This window comes from Pecten maximus, chromosome 17 (assembly GCF_902652985.1).
Source record: "Pecten maximus chromosome 17, xPecMax1.1, whole genome shotgun sequence".
In the NCBI taxonomy this organism is placed as follows: domain Eukaryota; kingdom Metazoa; phylum Mollusca; class Bivalvia; order Pectinida; family Pectinidae; genus Pecten; species Pecten maximus.
Genome location: NC_047031.1, coordinates 26,676,940 through 26,703,761, shown reverse-complemented (window position 1 = coordinate 26,703,761; position 26,822 = coordinate 26,676,940). Strand labels below are relative to the sequence as shown.

Below are 26,822 nucleotides of genomic sequence, written 5' to 3'. Positions count from 1 at the left end.
GCGGTATTGGCTATCAGGTCTACTAAACATCGATCTACATCAAAAGGTCACAGGGGTCAATCTAATAAAAAAAATCCAGTGACTATTTAATAACTTAATAACCAATAGGCCCATGGTCATCAGGAGGAAATCTTAGATAAGGAACTTTTTTCTTTCATAGTAAAGCCTCTTCAGATTTCAAGACGAAATCTTTGTAAAGGAAGTTTACCACACACATTTTAAGTATGGTGTATCTCAGCGGTATATGTAATTATGTCGTTCCAAAATTTACAGGTGTGCGGCTCTCACAGAGAATACTACAAAATGGAAGAAAGCTTATGTAATAAGCTGACCATACTTGTACACCAGTAGTTGTGCATTACAACGACACCCGTCATACTGTTCCTATACATAGGTCAATGGAGTGTTGTCACGGATCCCCGGAATAGCAGTACAGTGTGAGGATATGTGACAAACTGACAGGTAGCGTATATTGTTATAATCCAGGTGTATTATTGATTTATTGTTCTCTTTATTGTTTAAAACTATATTAACATCTCATCATATACCCAGACTAGTTATTATTTATATATACGTATTGATTAGAATATAAATTCAAGTACAACACCCATTTGAACTGTGTTACAGCAAAATTTTACCTATATCGAAATTTTAATTAGATTTTAATTTAGTATTTTCAAATAATTCATATGTGTATTTGTTTGCATTCGTTGTATAACTTCATGTCTGTATATATTATGTGTTTGTCTCATACGTTCTCTGCATATGTGTATTTTAAAGTAACGCTCTGTATAGCACTACCTCAATGGGGTATCTGTACACACCTATCAGGTAAATACGGGTGTACGCTCTGTAAAGGTCTATATTTAAAACTAGTTCAGTAGATATGTTCGTAGTCGGAGATAATTTTTATTGATTTGTTTGTGCTTCAGAACTAGAGACATGGCTTAGCTTGTCCGATATGGTGATTCCGTTGTTGGTTTTGAAATATTTTTCTTTGCATTGAATGAAGTTATAAGGATTGATGCGATCAAGTTATTGAACTGAAGGAGAAGCCAAACAATGGAGTATTGTTTATAATTGTGGTGTAAATATTCTGGCTTTATCAAAATCATTTATTAGACACTATCCAAAGCCTCGGCACAAAGTTTACACAAAGGAAGGGTATTCAAGCTTACTGTCCTCGGGACAATACTTCCTGGTTGAAAACATATAATTGGATGGCAGATATGTTACGTCATCAGTCTGTCAAATTGTTGTTGAATAGATTATCCATGCTTGGTAGGTGTCATGTGTCATGCCAGTGTGTATAGATTGTGACAAAGGGACAGAGAGACGAGTAATTATATTACTATAAGTGTTCATTTTACACAGGTGTGTACACGTGTACATATGTGTACTCAAATTATAGCATATGACTTAACCTATATCGTCACTAAAACACCCTCCGTTTTCTCTGTTTAAGTGCACATGTGAGTGTGTATATAAGGTTGTGTGTAGTGCACATGTAAGTAGGTCCATATAAGGATGTGTGTTAGTACACATGTGCATATGTTTGATATGAAAAAGAACATATTATTAGATGAGCATCATAAGTGCTGGCATGAATGATAATTATGAAGACGATGATGAGGGCAATTGCCAAAGAAGAAGCTCTGCTGGTGTATGTATGTGTGAGAGGGTATGTGTGTGTGTGTGTGTGTTTGTGTGTGTCTGTTGGTGTTTGCTGTGCTATATATCTTGTCTCTGTACTGTTTTGATTATGTGAAAAATCTGGAAAAAATAAAACAAATTAAAAAAAAAAAAAAAAAAAAAAAAACCTCCGTTTTAAATGATATCACTATCTAATGTGTAATGGTAACATATTTATGAGAAGTTGATTATTACGCGAGAAAAAAAGGAGGGTGATTATGATTGATACGTTATCAATGAGTTGGTTTAAAACAATCAATCGAATTATGATTATTGTTGGTACGATATCAATTATTTGGCGGAAAACAATCAATTTGATTATGATTATGGGAGGGAAAACAAAACAATTCCACTTATTTTTATTTTTAACTTGAGAGTCGTCTTCCTGAAAACTGGGCATTCACAATAATTTTTTTACGTGCATTTTGCAGACTCTTTGTGACAATTTCTATTGAATGCAAATATAGTATTGGTTTGGTTTGGTTTGGTTTGATTTGTTTAATGTCCTATCAATAGCTAAGGCCATTTGAGGACGGCCTCCCGTGCGTGCAATATGCATGCGTGTGGTGTTTGCGTATGTCTGTTTTGGGAGGCTGCGGTATGTTTGTGTGAAGTCTCCTTGTGGTAGGCCGGGACTTTTGCCGATTTATAGTGCTACCTCACTGAAGCATACTGAAGACACACAAAAGGACACTCCACCAGTCGTCCAACGCCTGCTATATGCTGAGCGGTAAGCAGGAGTAGAAACTACAATTTTTAAATACTCTGGTATGTCTCGGCAAGGGACAGAACCCAAAGCCTTCCTCATAGGAACGAACGCTCAACTGAAGACCAAAAGGGAGGCATTTGCAAGTTAGACGTGAAGGAGAAAGTTGTACAGAAAGACGAGAAACGATAAGATCCCAAATTAAGTCGCCTCTTACGATCATGCAATGGGGACAACATATACAATTCTAACGCCCTACCTGCAGGGAATACTAATATAGTAATCACCTTATTTGTCTAAATATCGGGTGACATTTTCATTTCATTTTCATTTATTTCTCATCCAACATAATGGTATGGAGATAATACATTAACATACTATAATACAATTGTATACATAATATTTCAACACCTGTTCTTCATGTAGGACTTCATCCTAATGCTCCCGTTGCTTGATCGTTCCTGGTGACTAAATTTTAGATCTTATCTCTTCTCTTCTTTCTAGCAACTTTATTTTCCCTAATATCTCTCTTGACACTCTCACTTTTTGTATTTAGTTCAGCGTTCGACCCCCGTGAAGAAGGCTTCGGGTTCTGTCCCCTGGCCGAACATGTAGTTGCTACTCCTGTTTAGCGTTCAGTATTTTGGGAGTGGTTCGCCCTTTGCCAGGACAATGAGACCAGTTGGGATGTCTTGTTGGATGTCTTCGTTAGTATGTTTCAGTGAGGTAGCCCGACACACACTCACCCTACGCATGTATCTTGTGCCAGGGGAGGTCGTCCTTAAATGACATTAGGACGTTAAACAACACTGAAACAAACCAAATCAAGCTATACCAAACACTCTGAGCTTCTCTTTGTGTTTTTTGTTCATTTTATATCAGACGAAGTAAATAATAAAAGATACCCCGAAGAGATATAGTGCTCAGCCGAGAACATGTCACTGCTTATTTTCTAGAACTTTTAGATTTCATCGAAACTCCAAAGTTGTAAGCGGGATGACTTATGAGCGAATGGGAACCTTAAAGTATGATGTATGGCTACATTTCAGAGACTAGGACGATATGCGATTAATAGCATCTAGTATTAAACATGATACATTTTGCTTCAGACACATATTGTAAATCTAGCGGTGTGTTCACAACATGACAGTTGTGAGTACACACATCATTCATACGCACGTATAGCAACTGCATTAAACTGAAATCGTATAGTTTTGAATGCTTCAGTAACATTGTTAATCTCGTAGGTATGCATGCATTCTTTCTGAATTTCTGAAAGTAAATATGATACAATAATATGAAATAAAAAGACAATGTTGTCGTTTCAGAGTCACGAAGAGTACTGAATCCTGGTATACAGAAAAGGACATGGCAGATTTTACCAGCGCCGGCAATGCCGCGACGATTTCCGAAATATGTGGAGAGAATATATGCGTAAAAAGTAATGGCCAAGTGGCGGAATGGCATCACGGGTACTCGGGCGGAAGTGTGTTTAGTGCAACACCTATGGACCGGAACCAGGTATACCGTATACGGTTGTTTGACGGAAGTAGCCATATAGGCGTAGGGTTCACACAAAAGGACCCGTATACCTTTCAGAATATTAGAATAGCCTCATCACAACACAATTTCAATGAGGTGGGCAATATCCGGCTACACAGGGCGGAACTCATAGTAAATGTCTCATTAGAACCGGACAAGTTTGTCTGCAAGACGAACGAAACGTTACGAGGCACTATCAAACCCGGGCCGGTGTGGATTTACGTAAACATCAAGTTTGGGAAAGCCAGAATATGCCTAGGTGAGATTATATTTTATCTCCGTCATCTAATATGTTCTCACACATATCATAGAATGAAGAAATAATTGTATAAATAATGTGACTTAAGCTGTACATACATTCGGCACACCTCGGCACATTCCGCTACTCTACATCAAACTGCCGAGATGCGCCGAATGGCCGTTAATAGTGTTTCGTGCTTTCTATCTAAATGATATTTTCTACAAGGTCAGAGTAAGGAATAAGAAAATTGTTGATATTAATAATGCTTGTTTTTCCTACGGATAATTCATCACACTGTGCCTCTAAGACTGTTAAAATCTGTCATAATTACATCTTTCAGAAACAAAAAACTCTAAGAAGCTGCATTTCCATGACATTTGTGGAGAAAATATAGTTTTGGAGGACAAGAAATATTTGGCAAGATTATCGAACGGATACCCATCTGCTGTCTGCATCCTTGAGAAGCGACTGTCAGTCGGAGATAAAATCAAGTTCGAATTGAAACCGATTACTTCCGGTTCCGGTTCTGAAACGCCGCATTACTATCACGTGGCTTTTGGTGTGAGTAGCCTGAGTCCTCAGGATTTAAGAGCTACAGCTCCTGAAATATTTTCAGTAAGCAACATCGTTACGTCATTGAGATCACAAGAATCAAAAAGCCATCTCGGCAGAATGGAATGTTTCGAGAAGAGCGGAAGAAGTAAGGATGAATGCGATGGGTTTCTAACCGTGACGCGAAAATCCGAGACTATTTTACAATACAAACACACAAGACAGTCTGGGGCAGATCAAGAAAAGACAATCAAGTATCCCGTGTACGTATTTTTTGAACTGTTTCGTGCTTCTGTAGCTATAACGGAGGACAATAGTAGTTGCGGCTACGCTGTGATGAGTGCAGCAGATGGCGCCGATGTCAACAGTTCCAAACCGGAAATGGGAAAATCCAAGGAACCAGGAGAGAATACATGGGAGTCACCTAGCGGGTGGAAATCAAGTGGCGATTTTATGCAGGATTAATTTACTGATCCTGGTGAAATAATACAAGTTATTGCTACTGAATAACTTGGGTTATTTCAGGAGTAAGGATTTAAATTGTTTTTATTTACTGATAGCGTGTTATATGATTTATTATCGTAAGATTAAGTTATCTCCCTTTTCACATTGAAAAAATGCAGACCCAATAGACCTTTTTGTCGTGCACTGGAAGTGACCTTTCGGTTTTTGTTTTGTCACGATGAACAAGCAAACCCTCCCATCCTATTCTTTAATTTGGATTGCATTTCTATGCCAGGTTTTTTTCCTTGCAGATTAATAGGAACATCAAGGGAGTTTTGACTTTTTTTTTTCTTTTTTCTTTTTTTATGTTTTGTTTTTTGTTTTGTTTTTGTTTTTTGTTTTAAAAAGCCTTATCGCAGCTCGCTATTAATGTAAAAGTTTGGGCGTTCGCTCTCTTAAGATCAGCCAAATGGTTTTGTATACAATTAAAAAGTTGATGTGTCTAGTATAGACTACTGGTTTTGATGACAGTCGGGTAGGAAACGATGCTTTTAATGGACTGCAGAAGGACTTCGCCAACACCAGTGGAGAATTATAATCTATTAACGTATGAATGACAAGTACATTATATTCGATAACCACTGGATACTCATTGATCACTAAATGTCTTCGAACAATGGAAGCTATTTGTTTCAATTTTCAGTCAAATTGCATTTAAATATTTGGGCAGTTATTAACACCTAATGATTGACATGCAAGCAGTTATTGACGTCCCTTTCGATTGATATGTGGACAGTTATTGACGTCCCTTTCGACTGATATTTGGACAGTAATTGACGTCCCTTTGATTGATATGTGGACAGTTATTGACGTCCCTTTTTTATTGATATGTGGACAGTTATTGACGTCCCTTGACTGATGTGTGGACAGTTATTGACATCCCTTTTGACTGATATGTGGACAGTTATTGACATCCCTTTGATTGATATGTGGACAGTTATTGACGTCCCTTGACTGATGTGTGGACAGTTATTGACGCCTTTTGACTGATATGTGGACAGTTATTGACGTCCCTTTTGACTGATATGTGGACAGTTATTGACATCCCTTTGATTGATATGTGGACAGTTATTGACGTCCCTTGACTGATGTGTGGACAGTTATTGACGCCTTTTGACTGATATGTGGACAGTTATTGACGTTCCTTTTGATTGATGTGTGGACAGTTATTGACGCCTTTTGATTGATATATGGACAGTTCTTGACGCCCTTTGACTGATATGTGGACAGTTATTGACGTCCCTTTTGACTGATATGTGGACAGTTATTGACGTTCCTTTTGACTGATATGTGGACAGTTATTGACGCCTTTTGATTGATATATGGACAGTTCTTGACGCCCGTTGACTGATATGTGGACAGTTATTGACGTCCCTTTGATTGATATGTGGAGAGTTATTGACGCTTTTTGACTGATATGTGGACAGTTATTGACGCCTTTGGATTGATATGTGGACAGTTATTGACGTCCCTTGACTGATATGTGGAGAGTTATTGACGCTCTTTGACTGATGTGTGGACAGTTATTGACGTCCTTTGATTGATATGTCGACAGTTATTGACGCCTTTTGATTGATATATGGACAGTTCTTGACGACCTTTGATTGATGTGTGGAGAGTTATTGACGTTCTTTGACTGATATGTGGACAGTTATTGACGTCCCTTTGATTGATGTGTGGAGAGTTATTGACGCTCTTTGACTGATGTGTGGACAGTTATTGACGCCTTTTGATTGATATGTGGACAGTTATTGACGTCCCTTGACTGATGTGTGGAGAGTTATTGACGCTCTTTGACTGATGTGTGGACAGTTATTGACGTCCTTTGATTGATATGTCGACAGTTATTGACGCCTTTTGATTGATATATGGACAGTTCTTGACGACCTTTGATTGATGTTTGGACAGTTATTGACGTCCCTTTTGATTGATATGTGGACAGTTATTGACGCCCCTTTTGATTGATATATGGACAGTTATTGACGTCCCTTGATTGATATGTGGACAGTTATTGACGACCTTTGACTGATGTGTGGACAGTTATTGACGTCCCTTTTGATTTATATGTGGACAGTTATTGACGTCCCTTTTGACTGATGTGTGGACAGTTATTGACGTCCCTTTTGATTGATATGTGGACAGTTATTGACGTCCTTTGATTGATGTGTGGACAGTTATTGACGTCCCTTGATTGATATGTGGACAGTTATTGACGTCCCTTGATTGATATGTGGACAGTTATTGACGTCCTTTGATTGATATGTGGACAGTTATTGACGCTCTTTGACTGATGTGTGGACAGTTATTGACGGCCTTTGACTGATATGTGGACAGTTATTGATGTCCCTTTTGATTGATATGTGGACAGTTATTGACGCTCTTTGATTGATATGTGGACAGTTATTGACGACCTTTGATTGATATGTGGACAGTTATTGACATCCCTTTGATTGATATGTGGACAGTTATTGACGACCTTTGACTGATATGTGGACAGTTATTGACGCCCCTTTTGATTGATATGTGGACAGTTATTGACGTCCTTTGATTGATGTGTGGACAGTTATTGACGTCCCTTGATTGATATGTGGACAGTTATTGACGTCCCTTGATTGATATGTGGACAGTTATTGACGACCTTTGACTGATGTGTGGACAGTTATTGACGTCCCTTTTGATTGATATGTGGACAGTTATTGACGTCCCTTTTGATTGATGTGTGGACAGTTATTGACGCTCTTTGACTGATGTGTGGACAGTTATTGACGTTCCTTTGACTGATGTGTGGACAGTTATTGACATCCCTTTTGACTGATATGTGGACAGTTATTGACGTCCTTTTTGATTGATATGTGGACAGTTATTGACGTCCGTTTTTATTGATGTGTGGACAGTTATTGACGTCCCTTTTGATTGATATGTGGACAGTTATTGACATCCCATTTGATTGATATGTGGACAGTTATTGATGTCCTTTTGACTGATATGTGGACAGTTATTGATGTCCTTTGATTGATATGTGGACAGTTATTGACGACCTTTGATTGATGTGTGGATAGTTATTGACGACCTTTGATTGATATGTGGACAGTTATTGACGTCCCTTTTGACTGATATGTGGACAGTTATTGATGTCCTTTGATTGATATGTGGACAGTTATTGACGACCTTTGATTGATATGTGGACAGTTATTGACGTCCCTTTTGATTGATGTGTGGACAGTTATTGATGTCCCTTTTTATTGATGTGTGAACAGTTATAGGTTTCCATGAGCAGAAACGAAGTGTAATTAATAAATGTTACTTTTGTTACACAGAGATGTTGACGATAGTTCTCAGTCGAATGAAAATAATTGCTTAATTAATGGATTAATTTTGTATCGATGATGCAAAAGGGCCAAAGCGCTAAAAAATTACAGAAATGTACGGTGAATTTTACTGTCACAGAATGCGGTAACTAACAAGAATGTACGGTAGATTTTACTGCTACAGAATGCGGTAATCAAAAATAATATAGGTGGATTCTATTGTTAAAGAGTGCAGTAACTAACAAGAATGTACGGTAGATTTTACTGTTAAAGAGTGCAGTAACTAACAAGAATGTACGGAAGATTTTACTGTTAAAGAGTACAGTAACTAACAAGAATGTACGATATATTTTACTGTTACAGAGTGCAGTAACAAATAAGAATGTACGGTAGATTTTACTGTTACAGAATGCGGTAACTAACAGGAATGTACGGTGGATTTTACTGTTACAGAATGCGGTAACTAACAAGAATGTACGGTGGATTTTATTGTTACAGAGTGCAGTAACTAACAGGTATGTGCGGTGGATTTTATTGTTACAGAGTGCGGTAACTAACAAGAATGTACAGTGGATTTTATTGTTACAGAGTGCGGTAACTAACAGGAATATACGGTAGATTTTACTGTTACAGAATGCGGTAACTAACAGGAATGTACGGTGGATTTTACTGTTATAGAGTGCGGTAACTAACAGGAATGTACGGTAGATTTTACTGTTACAGAATGCGGTAACTAACAGGAATGTACGGTGGATTTTATTGTTACAGAATGCGGTAACTAACAAGAATGTACGGTGGATTTTATTGTTACAGAATGCGGTAACTAACGGGAATGTACGGTGGATTTTATTGTTACAGAGTGCGGTAACTAACAGGAATGTGCGGTAGATTTTACTGTTATAGAGTGTGGTAACTAACAAGGATGTACGGTAGATTGTTTTTGTTATAGAATTCGTTAACAAAAAAGTATGATATATTTTACTTTTAAAGAGTGCAGTTTCTAACAAGAATGTACAGTGGATTTTATTGTTACAGAATGCGGTAACAAACAGGAATGTACGGTGGATTTTATTGTTACAGAATGCGGTAACTAACAAGAATGTACAGTGGATTGTATTGTTACAGAGTGCGGTAACTAACAGGAATGTGGGGTAGATTTTTTTTGTTACAGAATTCGAAAACAAAAAAATATGGTATATTTTACTTTTAAAGAGTGCAGTTACTAACAAGACTGTGCGGTAAATTTTACTACTTAGTATTCGGAGTGCGGTAACTTACAAGAATGTACTGTAGATTTTACTTTTAAAGAGTGCAGTAACTAACAAGTCTGTACGGTAAATTTTACTACTTAGTATTCGGAGTGCGGTAACTAACAAGAATGTACTGTAGATTTTACTTTTAAAGAGTGCGGTAACTAACAAGTCTGTACGGTAGATTTTTTTTCTACTTAGTATTCGGAGTGCGGTAACTAACAGGAATGTATTGTAGATTTAACTGGTACAGAATGCGATAACTAACAAGAATGTACGATAATTTTTTACGACAAGGAAGTATACGATAATATTTTTAAGGGTTGTAACGAAAACCTTCAATTTGTTAGAAAATGTATTAGATTTGAGTATGATAAATACATGTAAAATATATTAGATTTGAGTTTGATAAATACATGTAAAATATATTAGATTTGAGTATGATAAATAAATGTAAAATGTATTAGATTTGAGTATGATAAATACATGTAAAATGTATTCACGGTCGCCTAAAAGTGCCATTAACTAAAGAGCGGCTTCAAACATCGTGTCATCGCCGAAACAGATTACGCTTCTTACACCTGCGCCCGTAGTCATGAAATCTTCATCATACCTAGTATAATTTGTGCTCAGCCCTTAATACTTAAGTGATAAATCTGATATCTAAATTAATATTTTTTCCAACGATTTGAAAGAATTTAGGACAAATTTCACATTAGATTCTTTTTCTTTCGATTTTTGTGCGTTTTTTTTATTGCTGTTTTATAAGTTAAGCGAGTTAAAAGGAAATGAGTTTGAACACAGATTTCACAGTTGAGAATGAGAATGATTTCATGAATACAGACCTAGGTCTCATTGTTCTTGAGTCTTAACAGGTGGTTACCTTGAGTTATATCAGCTCTTTGTTACGTATCGGCGTCCTGCTATTTAATAAGTGTGGCAATAGATTTATTTCACATGTTGACTGTTCAATATTACATTGATTGATGGTATATTGGTATATTATTGAGAAGATTTTAGTACCATTTCGTGTTCAAACAACATCTACATTGTAAAAAATAATAGATTGATAATTATAACTCATGGTGAATACATTGGGAGATAATACAATGATTTGATATAAGAACATTGTTGATGAAATATTGTTGTAACGGAAAACGTCACTAGTCTCCCGAAGTAGCATACAGACACCCAAACTCACAATGTCCTCATACCAAATCGAGTCTATAGTGAACAGTTTTTAGATCTAACCAATCAGAGGCTATACAACTTACGGCAATTCGTTAGAATGTAGAGAAAGTCCAAACTATCAGTATACAAAGATCTTTATTTATACATAGCCACTAAACAAAACTGACAAAGCATATACAATATAAACAGTAAAACAGTCGACGGGACAAAGTATAATCTTTGACTTATCCGGTGGTGTGACCGTGTTTCTATGTTCGGATACGGACAAAAACATAACTGATATATACATACATTTTTGATCAATTTGAGCAAAGAAAATGTCGAATAAAAACGCAAATGGACATTATCTTATACCACAGCGTCTGTACAAAACACAATTATTGTGGCTGAAACACCACGACGTCTATAAAAAAACCACAATTTTTCAGGCTGAAATATCACGGCTTTTGTACAAGACACACTTATTCAGGCTGAAACACCACGACGTGTGTACAAGACACAATTATTCAGGCTGAAACACCACGACGTGTGTACACGACACACTTATTCAGGCTGAAACACCACGACGTGTGTACACGACACAATTATTCAGGCTGAAACACCACGACGTCTGTACACGACACACTTATTCAGGCTGAAACACCACGACGTGTGTACAAGACACAATTATTCAGGCTGAAACACCACGACGTGTGTACACGACACACTTATTCAGGCTGAAACACCACGACGTGTGTACACGACACAATTATTCAGGCTGAAACACCACGACGTGTGTACACGACACAACTATTCAGGCTGAAACACCACGACGTCTGTACACGACACACTTATTCAGGCTGAAACACCACGACGTGTGTACACGACACAATTATTCAGGCTGAAACACCACGACGTGTGTACACGACACAATTATTCAGGCTGAAACACCACGACGTGAGTACACGACACACTTATTCAGGCTGAAACACCACGACGTGTGTACACGACACACTTATTCAGGCTGAAACACCACGACGTGTGTACACGACACACTTATTCAGGCTGAAACACCACGACGTGTGTACACGACACACTTATTCAGGCTGAAACACCACGACGTGTGTACACGACACACTTATTCAGGCTGAAACACCACGACGTGTGTACACGACACACTTATTCAGGCTGAAACACCACGACGTCTGTACACGACACACTTATTCAGGCTGAAACACCACGACGTGTGTACACGACACACTTATTCAGGCTGAAACACCACGACGTGTGTACACGACACACTTATTCAGGCTGAAACACCACGACGTGTGTACACGACACAATTATTCAGGCTGAAACACCACGACGTGTGTACACGACACAATTATTCAGGCTGAAACACCACGACGTGTGTACACGACACAATTATTCAGCCTGAAACACCACGACGTGTGTACACGACACACTTATTCAGGCTGAAACACCACGACGTGTGTACACGACACAATTATTCAGGCTGAAACACCACGACGTGTGTACACGACACAATTATTCAGGCTGAAACACCACGACGTGTGTACACGACACAATTATTCAGGCTGAAAAACCACGATATATGTTAAAGAAATAACAACTACATGTAGATTTAATCAAGATCAAAACACGGGATTTCCATCCAAGAAACGCTCGTTAAAATGTTATCATTCTAACGATCACTTTTATGCGTTTAACCTGTTTCTCTTCGCTTCCCTTCTCTGACCGGTCATTTGACTATCGTGACCTTGATCTTTCAAGGTCAAGATCGACGATTTACATGCCTATGTAGCCAGTCTTTCATGTTGTAGATGTGCTAATTACCATGTCATTATGTTTCAGAGTATTGCAAAACAAACATTTAAAGTGCAATTTTTGATTTTTTTTGAATTTTGGCCGGAAACTATCGTTTCTGTGTTAAACATGATAACTTGACCTCCAAACGTCGCATATCTTCTAAAGAATGTTTACTTCTAAATTTGATCACAAAAAACTGTTTTAAAAAGGAATTTGAAATTTTTGGTTTTTAATCATTTGACCTTGGTGACATCCAACCAAGGTCAAGGTCAATGAAACTTTATAGGTTTTGTAGGCAAACGCACATGCTATCAATCCGCCTCAGTGAATCATGCTCTTTGATATACATTTATAAAAATTCATTTTTTTTTTTTACATGTTACAGCGCAAAGCTAGCCCCGACCATGAACTTAAAGACGCACTGAGTGTATGAGGGCTAGAACAAACGGACAAAAAAAATCTGTTTTGAAATAATTTTTTTTTTTCTTCTTTGTAGCCACTCTTACATGCTATTGTTGTGTAAAATATCATTCTGTGTATGAAGAGATGAAGGAACTGAACTGTTATAAAATATTAGTGCAATTTTGCCAGATTTTTGAATTTTGGTGAGAAAAACTTAGATTTTTTCATATCTCCGTCATTTTTCACCCGGTGACCACAAAAAAACTTCCTTATTTCATGTGCGATGACATGTTTCTCAGTTTAAGATATGTTTTACCTCATTTTGACCTCATTGCGAGGTCGTGACCTTGACATATTCTCTAATAACATATAATGGAGAAAAGTCAGCCCCGACCATGAACTATATGATCCACTGAGCGTTTATTAAATAGAACGATCGTATATGAAGTTATGGTCGTTCAAAAACTTTTTTTTTCAAAATCTGCGACTTTGACCGTTGAAGTAATGCTCACCAAAATGTTTCCGTGAGCTCAAAGTTGTCTATCACGTGTTAAAAGATGACTGTTTTATCTTTTTTTTGTTGTTGAATGAAAAGGTTTACAAGAAGTATTAAGATTATTAACGATGAGAAAAAAAGAAAGAAAGAAAAAAACATAACAAAACAATAGAGATTTCCATCCAAAATGGAAATTCCTAATAATTTTGATTAATATGAATTAATTAATTAATTGACGCGGAAATGTACATCAGATGCACTTGCACTATAGCATTGTACTAGTATATGGTATTCGGAATAATGTAAAGATTGTCCAATTCTACGTTGACTTCTCGGGAAGAATTTTGTCTTTTAAGTGAGCCTGGTTGGAATACTCTAAAGCTTCAATCATCTCGGCACGGTTCACAGGCCTGAGTCCGAGAAAGTAAAGAAGTTTGTCGTTTAGTTCTGTTTTACTACGCCCGTTTTCTCGCATTTCTACAATAGTTTGCTTCTCAGACAAATTGATAATCCCTTTTTGGTACAGTTTAAAGATAAGATCACGTGGATCCAGTTCATGAAGAAGATCTGTATAGTTGACTTGAAGAATCGTTTCCATGGAAACCATGTCGGCCGTAGGGTTTGTTATTCCTTCTACGGCTTTCTTCAGTGCCTTGTAACTAGCATACATTTTATCATGATGGTTTTTCTCGACATTCTTTAACTTCAGAATTATATCTTCCAAGTGTTCCATCTTGGTGTAGATTTGTCTCAGAATCTCCTCCGAGCGAGGCGGAGTAATGCTTGCGGGTGGTGTTGTTGAAGTCGGCTCTTCGTTCGTAACTTGATTCATCTCCATATAACCGTCATCCTTCAGTTTCATTTTCTTCATTTCTTTAATGGTGTCGGTCATCTTTCTCTCAAAGCTGTCGACCGGTTCTTCTGTTGCTTCGGTTTCCAGTGACGATAGACATCGTAGAACCCATGACGTGTACCCGGATGTTGACCAGTCATGCCATGAGGATTCACATGGTGAAGCTGTTGATTCTGGCGTGTTGCTGAGAACTGGGCTTATGTACTCATTACTCCTATCATCTTTATCTGATTGTTGATTTGCAGAGCGACTGTCAAATGTTGAATTTTCATGCTTAGGATCCACCAACGGATATGCATTATAGCCTTTCTTATACACTGCATAACCTGAACCAGTTCTTTGTAAAGGTTGCAACACTTTGATAGAAACTCTAAATAGTTCTAAAACAATATACAGTGGCGCCCCCTTCATTGTCCACGTTCCCTCTGTTCCACTTGAATGTGAGTAGTACAGTTCCCCGTCTGCATTCACTTCAATGGTGAGAGTTCCTGTACAAGTGTTAATGACATTGGACACGTCGCCAGTATTTCTCCTCTCGAATGTTTGGACAGGCATCCATCTTGTCTGAGATCGTCTTGTCGATGGTTTACTGATGGATAAGGCTTGTGGATCAGACGCCGCTAACTCGTCAGGCCGTACACTTGTCACACCGAGTCTAACATGGTAGATGTGTGGCGGATTCCTGTCGTTACCGAGGATTGGATCAATGCCAATCGTCACAGGTTTGTAATCTTTGGCCGTGATCGCTTTCTCCAATATACAGATAGCAGACGGGTTGACAACCTTTAGCTTGGCCCTTTGTTTGTTTGTTCCCTCGAATTCAATGTTTTCTCCGGTAACCTCGTGGAACACGGCTGGTGAGTCTAGAATATAAATTAGTTGATTTTTATAATACAAATTAGTTGATACGAAACTAAATTGTAAATAGTTAGCAAATTAATGAATTGTCAAAAGAATTAGTGATTCGCGAAACACACGCGGTGATTTTCTACCACTTGATGGCGAATTATATCATTAATGCATGCAATCGCATTGCCAGTTATCAAGAATAAATTATATTTCATAGGGAATAAACGAGACAATAAAATTATCAGAAAGTTACAAAACTGTCTTTGAATAAAATTGCTATTAGATGCAGTTAGTTACTATTATCATTCGTTGTTGCGATAATTACTTCCTTTATAAAATCTGTTGAATGGTGTTAGAGCTAAACATATCCACGTTTGGATATCGTGATACGGAGCAACAGTCGCAAAATACATGTAAGGTATTCGTATACATAGTACTGATCGTGAACTTATTATCGGTTATACGGCATGCTACTGCTCTGATGAAACGGCGTATTCATACTGTATAAACTAACATTTTTTCTTCGTATATTTTGTTAAACGTCCTATTAACAGCCAGGGTCATTTAAGGGCGTGTCAGGTTTTGGAGGTAGAGGAAAGCCGGAGTACCCAGAGAAAAATCATCGGCCTACGGTCAGTAATAGGCAACTGCCCATATGGGTTTCGAACTCTAGACCCAGAGATGGAGGGCTAGTGATAAAGTGTAGGTACAGTTTAACCACTCGGCCCCCGCGGCCCCATGTAAATACATTTGGAGGAAGACATACATATATTTGAAGTACAAGCTCGATCTTTGGTTCATCATTATAGGATCTTAAGTGGGTTTGCATTTCGAATGAAATTTTATGGAACAAGTTTTAGACTTTTTTGATTTTACCAGCTTCATGAAATGAAGAAAATAACAAATAATGCACATCTAAACTGTTGTAGCTAATAACTTGACAGAGATAAAAGTGAAACATGTGGAGGGATAAAATTAGATGGAAGTAGCCTTTTTGAAGGTTTCTCTTCATATTGCAATGTCACATCAGATTTCAGACTGACGAAGGAAATAAAAACATGCACCTCCAGGGTAAATTACTCTTCAAATATGCCAGTATAACATGGGTAAAATATCTGAATAATTGACAAATTATGCGATATTTTTATAACCGTTATTTAAGTGGTATCTCTCTGTCTAAACTAGTAAGGTGACTCCTAACTAAACTAGTAAGGTGACTCCTAACTAAACTAGTAAGGTGACTCCTAACTAAACTAGTAAGATGACTCCTAACTTTGACTTACCAATTGTGACTGAAGCATTCCCAAATTTTATACAAACAACGAGCCATACGTCCTTCTTGGGATCAACGGAAACTCCAAAGGTCTTCGTACCAGAAGGGGAGACAACCTTATCCTGAAGGTTTGTTATTAAAACTTCACACTTCTTTCTATGAACTCTAATGTTATTTATAATATCGCACTTATCACTTAGATAAAGTTTCCGCACGAGTTCCGGGCCACGTAGTGAGTTAGGGTTTACTTGGGTAACACCAATGTCAACATGGCTGCTACCTTCCAGCTCGACTCTAATTCTTTCCCTATGGCAGAGAGGCTGTTCAGAGAAAACAATGCCTCCGGAATACCTCGGGTCCCATGATGTCTCAGATCTCCCTTCGGAAACACGGACGTTTTCGCCACAAATGTGGGAAAATAATGGACACTCCTCCATGTCTGATCTGGAATATAAAATAAAGAATACAAAAATCTTAAGGAAAAGCAACAAATGTGTGGAATTGTAAATAAAGACATAGATATTTTTTTATTTGTATTCAATAATTGTAATTTTGTATTTTACACTTACTGTTTAGATCTATATTCTTTCAGTCACATTTAGCATTATTGCAACGATTGTTGGGCGTCGTCAAGTAAATGATAAAAGTTCTACTGCGCAGACTCAACAGAATCGCGGCAGATTTTGTTAACAAAATGTATTTTATATCACCTGAACAAAAACATACCAAAACAGATCAAAACAATATAATCAATGAAAAAAATATGACATACATGTATAATTATAAAATAATTCATGCCTCTAAACAATATCAACAAAAATAATTAAATCATCATATAATATATATTAATTTAAGATATCTGATCAAATGTGATCATAAAAATTAATTTCCTCCACAATACATAGCGTTATTCCTCTCTCAGACTTAGACCGATTTTCCTCTGGTGTAAAGCGAGGGTCTACACTGACAGAATAAAACACCTAGATAGGACTAAATTGGTGTTCTGAGGTAAATATCTCATTTATCCATATATGTAAGGTAGGTGTTATGTCACGCCCGATTTTATTGTATTTGCACCTAAATCTTAGTGATACCAAACGGTGTCGGATAATTCCACGTTTTCATATAGTAGTGCGTTCTGGCCCTACACTAGACACGGTGTCAGGGCCAGAGGAAACTCGAGCTATCTCATGCCATTATGTAAACCTGCTGACAGTTGAATTAATATATCGATATACAATAAGTGGTATTTGATATGCCGGTCTTTTGATGGATTGAAATTTTGGACTTTTGCCCGAACTATAAGATATCTTTTGTTGACCTCCATAAGAATAGATTTGACGTCACACCATGGTGTCCAGGTTGTCACTTGACGTAAAACTGTCACTGTATCTAGATCTGCAATGGTATCGGGAACTATTACGGTATCCCCGCCAGATGTAAAATATCCATGATCCACGTAACGTCCTAGCAGACGTGGATTCCCTCGATGATTTTGATATTGATGGCTTTATTACATCACAGGTAAACACAAAAACTCTAGGTGGCATGAGGTAGTCGAGATTCCTTTCAAATGTTATCAGGGAAAAGCGATCGGTTGAACCAATATCGTTGGTACATAATTCACTTCTAAAAACATTATAGAGGGCCTATACGGGGACACATTTAGAGAAAACAATAATAATTTAATTTTGTATGAAACACGCATTTTCATTGGCTGAAATAATTTTGTTATACCTCCATAACAAAATTTTTGACGTTGCGAAATGTAACGTCATTTTTGATTGGCTGATGACGTTGCGTAATAATTTATCACAGAAAAGAGTTCGCCAAAGAAAGTGAAATATCTTGGTGTGTATAAGACGACATTAAATTATAAGAATTAACATCAATTATTTTTTTCTGTTATACAGACATAACATAAAAAAACTGGAGTGTACTCTCTTCTTTCGCGGTTTATTTAGAGTGCACTCCATTTTTTTTCTGTTATGACTGTATAACAGAAAAAATAATTGATGTTAATCCTTAAATAACATGCCAGTCTTACAGAATCGCCCCAGACAAAGTATTTTGCCCTCCAACAATGACAGTGATTTTGCATATAGCCCGCGATTGTTTAGTTTATGCACAACCGAACTCTAGACATTACAGTTTGAAAGACGTTTAATAAGTTACTATGGGTTTGTCATTGTCACTGACTTAAATACATTTGAAAAATTATTGATGAAACTCTGATGTTTTAATTTTAATTAGATACAGTTTACATATTATAATATTACTATTTCTTATTTGGATATGTCAGCAAACATCTGCATTTAAACCTGATCACAATCCCGCTGCTGTCGACTCACAAACAAGTCACACAACTCGTGGGTTTTAAATATGGTATCTATTTCACTCTAATTAGTTGATTTTTTAAATGTTACAAAAGACACTGGATACAGATCGTGTCTTTTGAAACTTTTAAAAATGTAATAACCAACAATAGTGAAATAAATAGCATGCCCAGTTAGGGAGGGATTTCTTTAATATTTATTCCAGGTTAAAGTATATTCTGACATTTTAAATCAGTGATCATCCAAACTGGAAACAATCTTCCAGCCGAAGACAAAATGGGTTCAGAAAGAATAGAAGTTGCCAGGAACAGCATTGTATTTTGTATTCAACTCCTAATAAAATAAAAATCAGCAAACAATAATTTTTGTTTGCTTTGTCGATCAGAAAAAAATGAAGCTTTTGCTGGTGTAAGGCGTGAATATTTTTATGGATTAAAAAGCAACATTTCGGTATCCCTGGCAATTACTAACAAGCCTCGAAATATATGCACCATTACTTATATATTCTATATAGTGTTAATGTTAATGGGAAAGTTACAGATGTATTTATGTAAAGTACTGTATTAAACAGGGATGTAACGCATTCCGACATTGACGAATGGTATACAATGTAGTATCTGGTATTAGATAATTATATAAAGGTTACATGGTCGATGATGTCTAGGTATCTATACTTTTTTTTATGAAGCTGACATAACACTTGAAGATTCAAGATATGTTAGAAAAAATATCAATAGTTGATATAAAAAGTGGAAATTAAACATAAATCAAGAGAAAACAGTTGTTGTAATTTCCGTAAAACTGTTTCTCTGACAGATTTTAATTTTTACATGTGGTGATACACCTATTGATAAAACCCAGAACTACTAATACATTGGGTTATAGTTTCATGAACACCTAAATTTGCACTTTACTGTACAAGAACTATGTAAATCTTCAAGTAGAGCATTGACTATTCTTTATTCCAAGTATGAACATCCTGGGGAACTATGTAATGACATTAGTAATACGTTGTATGTATCCCTAGCGTAACTAGGTTTATTGTATGATGCTGGAATATGGGGTTCGAATAAATATAAAGAAGTAGCAATGGTTCAAAATAAAGCAGGTAGGGGGTTAGGAGCCGCGATGGCCGAGTGGGTAAGGTGTCCCGACACTTTAACCCTAGCCCTCCACATCCGGGTAACGAGTTCGAAACCTACGTGGGGCAGTTGCCAGGTACTGACCGTAGGTCGGTGGTTTTTCTCCTGGTACTCTAGCTTTCCTCCACCTCCAAAACTTAAATGACCCTGGCTGTTAAAAGGACGTAAAAGAAAATAAACCAAACGAGACCAAACCCTGTGGAAAGAAACTCCATAGACTATTTCCCTGAAGAAGGAAACTCCATAGAATATTTCCCTGTAGAAGGAAACTCAATGGACTATTTCCCTACAGATGGAAGCTCAAGTGACTATTTCCCTGAAGAAGGAATCTCAGTTGACTATTTCACTACATATGGAGGCTCAAGTGACTATTTCCCTTGAGAAGGAAACTCAATGGACTATTTCACCCATATCGGACTCTTGGACGGTGTTATATCATTATGTACCTTTCAGTACATTGAAAGTTTAAGTAGCGACGGTTTATATATATGTCAATGTTATACTCTTTTAATTTTCTTTTGGTAAATTGAATACGTATTGATTATTTTATCATATGATCAGATATTGCTGTATCTGCCATTTCATCGGGATACCAAAACTAGGAATTGTGCGACTTTTTGGTAGGGCTATCCCCAATCACTCTACCCAATAATTGGATCTTTATATACTAATTTTATAAAATATAGATTTAGATACGATATTTTGATATTATCATTTAACTAAACAACATGATCTAATAGTCAACAGAGATTTGTATAGATAAGTGAAATGATTTCTATATATAGTGTCTCGTAAGCCATAATTAGTTTGATGTTAAAATAGTTTGTTTGTTATTTTGCCTCAAATGCCTGTTTTAATATTATTGTATTAACATGTGGCACTTAAAGAATATATGATTATTTAACAAAGTGCGTTGCCACATTTCCTTGATAAGGATCTAAATACCCTATGTACATTTCACGGTGACGCATACATGTAATAGCTACAACTGCTACATAATTGCTGTGTAATAGAACTTCCTGGTTAGTGGGACGAGTCGTTACAATGACATGTACAGTTAATGTCTGTTGTTAGATTTAGTTTTTATCTCAATTCATTTCAAAATACTGGACGTGTTCATAACTATCATTTTGTTTTATTTCAGTCGTACATACTTTTTGACCTGGTTGTATGAAAGCTTTATTGTTCAACAGCTGGGTGTACAATGGCTTACAGACGTATAGATATCACCTTTGTCAAGAGAAAATGTCATTTCCCGACCGTAAGCGTAGGTCACACACACACACACACACACACACCAAACATACGGCGAGAGTAATGTTAGTTCTTTATTAAACCTTGAAATAACAATACTTAAAACTATTTTTTGACAGACAACGTTTAATGTGTTACCGCAGTTACATAGTTTACTCTGACTTAATGAGATTTTATTATCCTTTGACAGCTTTATCATAAACAATTGTTTATTATTCGTCAAGTTGTCAACACTATTACTCAGCAGGGTACAACACTATCGATTTAATAATCAATTTACTGTGGTTCTGTTGACTGTTATCACCCCTAGCTAGCTTGTAACGGTTACAGTAGATAGCACCTGTACTATGACGGATATTAGTATATTTTTAGCTTTCCTTTCTCGTAAACACATCCACTACTCACCGGTTTACAAAACAATATTGTATTTGTATTAGAAATTAATTACATGATATAACAATCAGGATATAGCAGACAATGTAAATCAGTCAACTTCTTACCTCGCGTGTTCTTCAAAAATCAGCCCATCTTCCATGTTCGAAACGAAAATTCTGGTTAATCCCGGAAGGAAATTTACAAACATTATGAAGACCCTGCATTCTACCCGGTTCATGCAGCTAAAAATAGCCGTGTCTAACGGTGTCGGAACGCCTGCTTAAAATACATCTCTTTGATATGCCTACACTAGCGTAGTATTACTGAAAAGAGAAATGGGATTGTCGTAACGTAGGCATTGCTTTTGTTTATAAGCTTAAAAATTATATAATGTTAAGTCCAGGAAGTGATTTTACAATCATTATGAATACCTGGAATCCTACCCGGTTTTCACTGAAGTTATTTACAGATAGTTAACGTCCCCGTATCATGACTATGTCTTCCATGTGTTTTATCAGCTACCTATACAAATTGTAATCCATTTTGCTTTACAAATGGAGGGACCATTGAAACCTACCAGACTATTAATGCAGATATATATATACATATAATTTTGTTAGCCTATCAATGTACATGCACAACTACAAACGTCCTGGAAATAGAGTAGAAAATTAATCACTGAAAATGAATATATTCTTATTTGAAAATGAAAACCAATCTTTCCAGCGTTTATCTGCTGATAATAAATAATTCCCTAAATTTTTAAGTTCTTTTATATTTTCTACTTCGAGTTACTGAGTTTAAACATACTAGGATTTTAAAATGATACGATTTAATCAAATTAATATGAATGTCTGCGTAACACTTAAATTTAACGATAAGTCTTCGATATTATTTTCACTTCAGAATATTTCTTTATCTTCCACGTTCAATAGCTAGATTATGTGCAGATAAACGAATCATTGAAATATATTTTGATTCTTAGAATTCACTGTTCTATAAGAGTTAGGTTTAAATTTACAACTAGATTCTGGTATGAGATTCCTTTAGACGATAAATTAACGGTAAAAAACTTTCTTGATGGGAATTATGTGAATTTCAACTAATAATCTAACCACTATCTCTTTCCAGATGTCAATTTATAGTTACACACGTCCTTGAAATGGCCTTAACGAAATGTGAGAAAAGTGATTTCTACCCGGATGTATCAGTTGATATACATGTAACGTGTAATCATGTTATGTTGTATATTACATTATAACATGTTTAACGGTTTAAGATGGGATCTAATAATGTCATATTCTCCACCAGCTCCTACATATAGTTCTCAATTTTTATCACCATTTCTACCTAAATGTTCACCGTTAGACTAAAGAAATACTCGCATACTGGAGAGAAAGTCATTAAATGGCAATAGCAGTATAAAAATCTTTAACAATACTTAACCAAAACGTAAATACCCACAACACGCATGAATCTAACACAGAGGAGGCCGTCCTTAAATGACCACATACAGCATGCATTTATCTCACGTAAAGGAGATAGTCATTAAATTTCCGCAGTACTAACTAAATATGCATAGTCACAACATGCATTTATCTCATGCAGAGGAGGCCGTCCTGAAATGATCACAGTTTTAATTATAACTTATGTCATTGGCCTATCAGTGTAACAGGGCAAATATACAATATACGTACAATGCAAAATAATGTATAAAGAATTAATCTCTTATAACATACAATATAAAATATACATTTTTATTAAATTATAACATATTCAGGTTGTTCCTAGCTTTTTAATTTGATTCGAAAATATATTTACTTAAAACACACAGTTTATCAATACTGTGCGAATTTAGAAAATGGACAGCCTTTTAAGCTGACGCGTTTTTCCAATCACATTTTATTGATATATTTATTTTTAAGAGAAAAAAAGGGAAAATGGAACTCATCATTCATATCAAGGAAGTAACATTGTTTTTATGAATTCTTGATTCTCGCGGAATGTTTCTGTATCTTCCTGTCTTTATTTCTAGGAAGTGAGTCACACGACGTAGTTTAGTGAAACATACTTTTTATTTGACCGGTATATATTTATATACATTTACATTTTGTAATTGAAGATAAAGTTTATCATTTGTCAGATATTGTTGTACAAATATTAAGATGATTTATTTATTATGGTAGCTCGTCGAGTTTGCTCATCTAGAACAATTAATCTCTGTTTATTATTAAGCAGACCTATTTTTGTTATTACGGGCATTGGATGGTATCAACAACACAACTCAAAATCCTAGAATATTCCAATCATCTCTGAAATGAAAGTTGGACATTTTCTGCATCAGGGTTGTTCACCAAAATATGATGCATAATCTGATATAGAGAATTATTACAATGAAAAATGGCTTTCCGTCCTTGGGCAGAAAGTTGCTTCATAATATTAGTTTACTTCTTATTGTAGCTTAAATTACAACTAGGTATAAAATATTATCAACCCATTCATCAATTCTACCCTTATGATACCCCCCCCCCCCCCCCCCCCCCCCCCCCCCCCCCCCCCCCCGGTTAACTGTTAAATTCAACTGTCCGCAATATGCATTCAAATTATTCTGGATTTCATTAAGACCTTCCCCAGATGATACAAACTTATCATCAGCATGCAGTAATAAATATAAACTGAAATCTTTAAAATTGAGTTTGAGCCTCTCAATTCTGTCAAATGCTTTTCTGAAATCAACAAAACAGCAGTAAAGTCATTGATTTCTACCTAAAGACATTGTTATAACAAAATGTAAACACAAAAATGCGTCAACTATTTTGAGTCCTTGTCTAACTTAAAACCGACTACCAAAAGCAATATAATACAACTTTTGACCACTGTGGTAGTTTGTTATTTAACATTAAAGTACAGAATTTTCCTATATAACTTATAATACTTATTCTCACACGAGGATGTGATGTCTTCCTTCTTATATACAGGTGTAATAACAGTAGAAGGCCAATCTGATGTAGAATATCTCGTTTAATTTTTTATAGCATTATTTATTCCTTCAATGCTAAATATTTCATCTAGTTCCTGGTATAATGTTCCACCATCTTGTAAGAAATTAGCAATCGAGTTGTGTTGACTATAAGTCTCAACAGAGTTGTCGTTCGTGGACAATCTTTTAATCTCACGGACAGGTAACCAACGCTCCTGATGCTCACGGACAGGTAACCCACGGTCCTAAGGCTCATGAACAGGTACCTCATGGTCCTGAGGCTCACGGCCAGAAAATCCAAGCGCCTTAATATGGCGCACTTCCATACCGAATGGTTTTCATTGACAGATCATTATCAGATCACAAATTAATATATTATGATCATATTATCAACCTTTTAATATATTAAGTGGCTATAAAGTCGCCAGAGAAGAATAAGACAGATATATTAGTCAATGTTATACTGCAGTTGGGTACACAAATAAATACTGATGATTTCATATTCAATTGATATCATATTGATATTCAATATGGAAAGGGCTGAGTTAGGGAACTTAGGGGAATCTACTCGTCAAGTAAACGAAAACACACTTACATAAAATGTAGAGGACATACTGTAAACGTGGTTATTTTTGCGGGGGGGGGGGGGGGGGGGGGGGTAATTTCGCGATTTCGATATGTAAACTATACGCGTTGGGGTATTTTTCGTGATCGATCCACCTTTGTTTGTAGTTCTGGATTATGCAAATTCTTATCAAAATAATACGCGTTGGGGAAATTTTTGCGATCAAAAGGTGTCCGCGTAATTAGTGTAAGTTTTCCCATCGCGTAAATTTCCACGTTTGCAGTCGAATGATTGGCCCCAGTTATGTGACTTCATATTCAAAGGTGTTATTCCATTGAATGCCCCCCAAAAAACCCTTGAATCTATACATGTCCAAACAAACTTTAATTATTAGTGCTTTTGAGTATCGAATCAACTAGGACATGCACATTGTAAACCCCATAGGAGATCTGAAAATGGTCTTTATTGACGAGACGCTGTGTTACCAGTCTGAGTAAACCAATACTGACTAAATGGAAATTGCATTGTGTTGATCAAATTTAGAAACATAGATAAATATTGCAAATCTCTAAGGATAAAGGTGAACAAATAATTATCTTAACATAGCTTTTTAGTCCAAGAAAATAAAAGTTTTACTGTATGTATGACTAGTGTCTATAAGTATTCGTCTGGAAATTTGAGTCGTTGAGGTCGCAAAGGTGAAATGAGTACGGCGTCTACGAACGATGGGTCGACCGACAGACCGTTCATAACACACAAGAAATATATTCGACTATCTGTTTGTGAAGGGGGAAAAAAAAAACAACAACAACAAAAAAAACCCAACTTGTTATCTTACTTAGAAGTTCTAAATGAACGTTATAAAGAAACCTACTCCGTGACCATGACAATTTTGTTGCCTTTTTCAAAATCAGCAAGTACTGTTTGAATCATTCCGTAAAGTTAATGAAGTTTCACGTGATGGATTACGTATCAATATAACTGAAAAAAGTTTACGGGTCTCCCTGGTCATGATATTCTCGGCGTTTCTTTTTCACAGCAAATCGAGATTTATTATCACTGCACCAACCAGAGCCTTAAAGGCCGGGTGTGAAGGAGACGACTTTGATGTCCTTCAAAATACATGAAGCAAAATGCCAATAGAAAATCGAACGAGAGAATATGACTTTAACATAAATATTTGATACATTTTGATTCCTATGAGGTCACGCTGAATGTTTTAAGTAGCAGCACAATAAACTGTTTTGTTATTTTGCATCCGCCATAGTGACCAATCCATTTTTTATGGGTTTTTTATATGTCTACACAAAACTTCATACCATGGCAGGTACGAAACGGACACAGAGAAAAAATAGTATGACGATGTCTACGCATGTCGGAGCACGATACAACTTATAAGAAACGGAATTAGTAATTTAACAACTTTAGATTTAAAAGATGAAATATAAGCTCTTTTGAGGACTGGCAATAGCACAAACTATGTAACGCACGGCGAATATAGA

General features: G+C 36.4%; 2 protein-coding genes across 2 annotated transcripts; one reads left to right on the top strand and one right to left on the bottom strand.

Moving 5' to 3' along the window:
• The first annotated feature begins 363 nt into the window (after positions 1-363).
• Positions 364-6,122, top strand: LOC117316014. The gene is made up of 3 exons (XM_033870501.1): positions 364-462; positions 3,727-4,199; positions 4,522-6,122. Exons 2-3 carry the CDS (start codon positions 3,767-3,769, stop codon positions 5,196-5,198), a joined length of 1,110 nt encoding a protein of 369 aa, XP_033726392.1. The 5' UTR covers positions 364-462; positions 3,727-3,766; the 3' UTR covers positions 5,199-6,122.
• Positions 6,123-11,102: 4,980 nt separating this feature from the next.
• On the bottom strand, positions 11,103-22,016 carry LOC117315081. Its single transcript, XM_033869221.1, has 3 exons — positions 21,901-22,016; positions 16,679-17,112; positions 11,103-15,409 (listed from the first exon to the last, which is right to left on the bottom strand). The coding sequence occupies exons 1-3, from the start codon at positions 22,011-22,013 to the stop codon at positions 14,013-14,015; spliced, it is 1,944 nt and encodes a 647-aa protein (XP_033725112.1). The 5' UTR covers positions 22,014-22,016; the 3' UTR covers positions 11,103-14,012.
• Positions 22,017-26,822: the final 4,806 nt, after the last annotated feature.

Bases quoted from the DNA above. Each gene is read 5' to 3' on its own strand.
- LOC117316014 (XM_033870501.1), top strand. From the start codon at position 3,767: ATGGCAGATTTTACCAGCGCCGGCAATGCCGCGACGATTTCCGAAATA. The intron at 4,200-4,521 runs GTGAGATTATAT...TACATCTTTCAG, and splicing joins GAAAGCCAGAATATGCCTAG to AAACAAAAAACTCTAAGAAG.
- LOC117315081 (XM_033869221.1), bottom strand. From the start codon at position 22,013: ATGAACCGGGTAGAATGCAGGGTCTTCATAATGTTTGTAAATTTCCTT. The intron at 17,113-21,900 runs GTAAGAAGTTGA...TTTATATTCCAG, and splicing joins ATTTTTGAAGAACACGCGAG to ATCAGACATGGAGGAGTGTC. The intron at 15,410-16,678 runs GTAAGTCAAAGT...TTTATATTCTAG, and splicing joins GAATGCTTCAGTCACAATTG to ACTCACCAGCCGTGTTCCAC.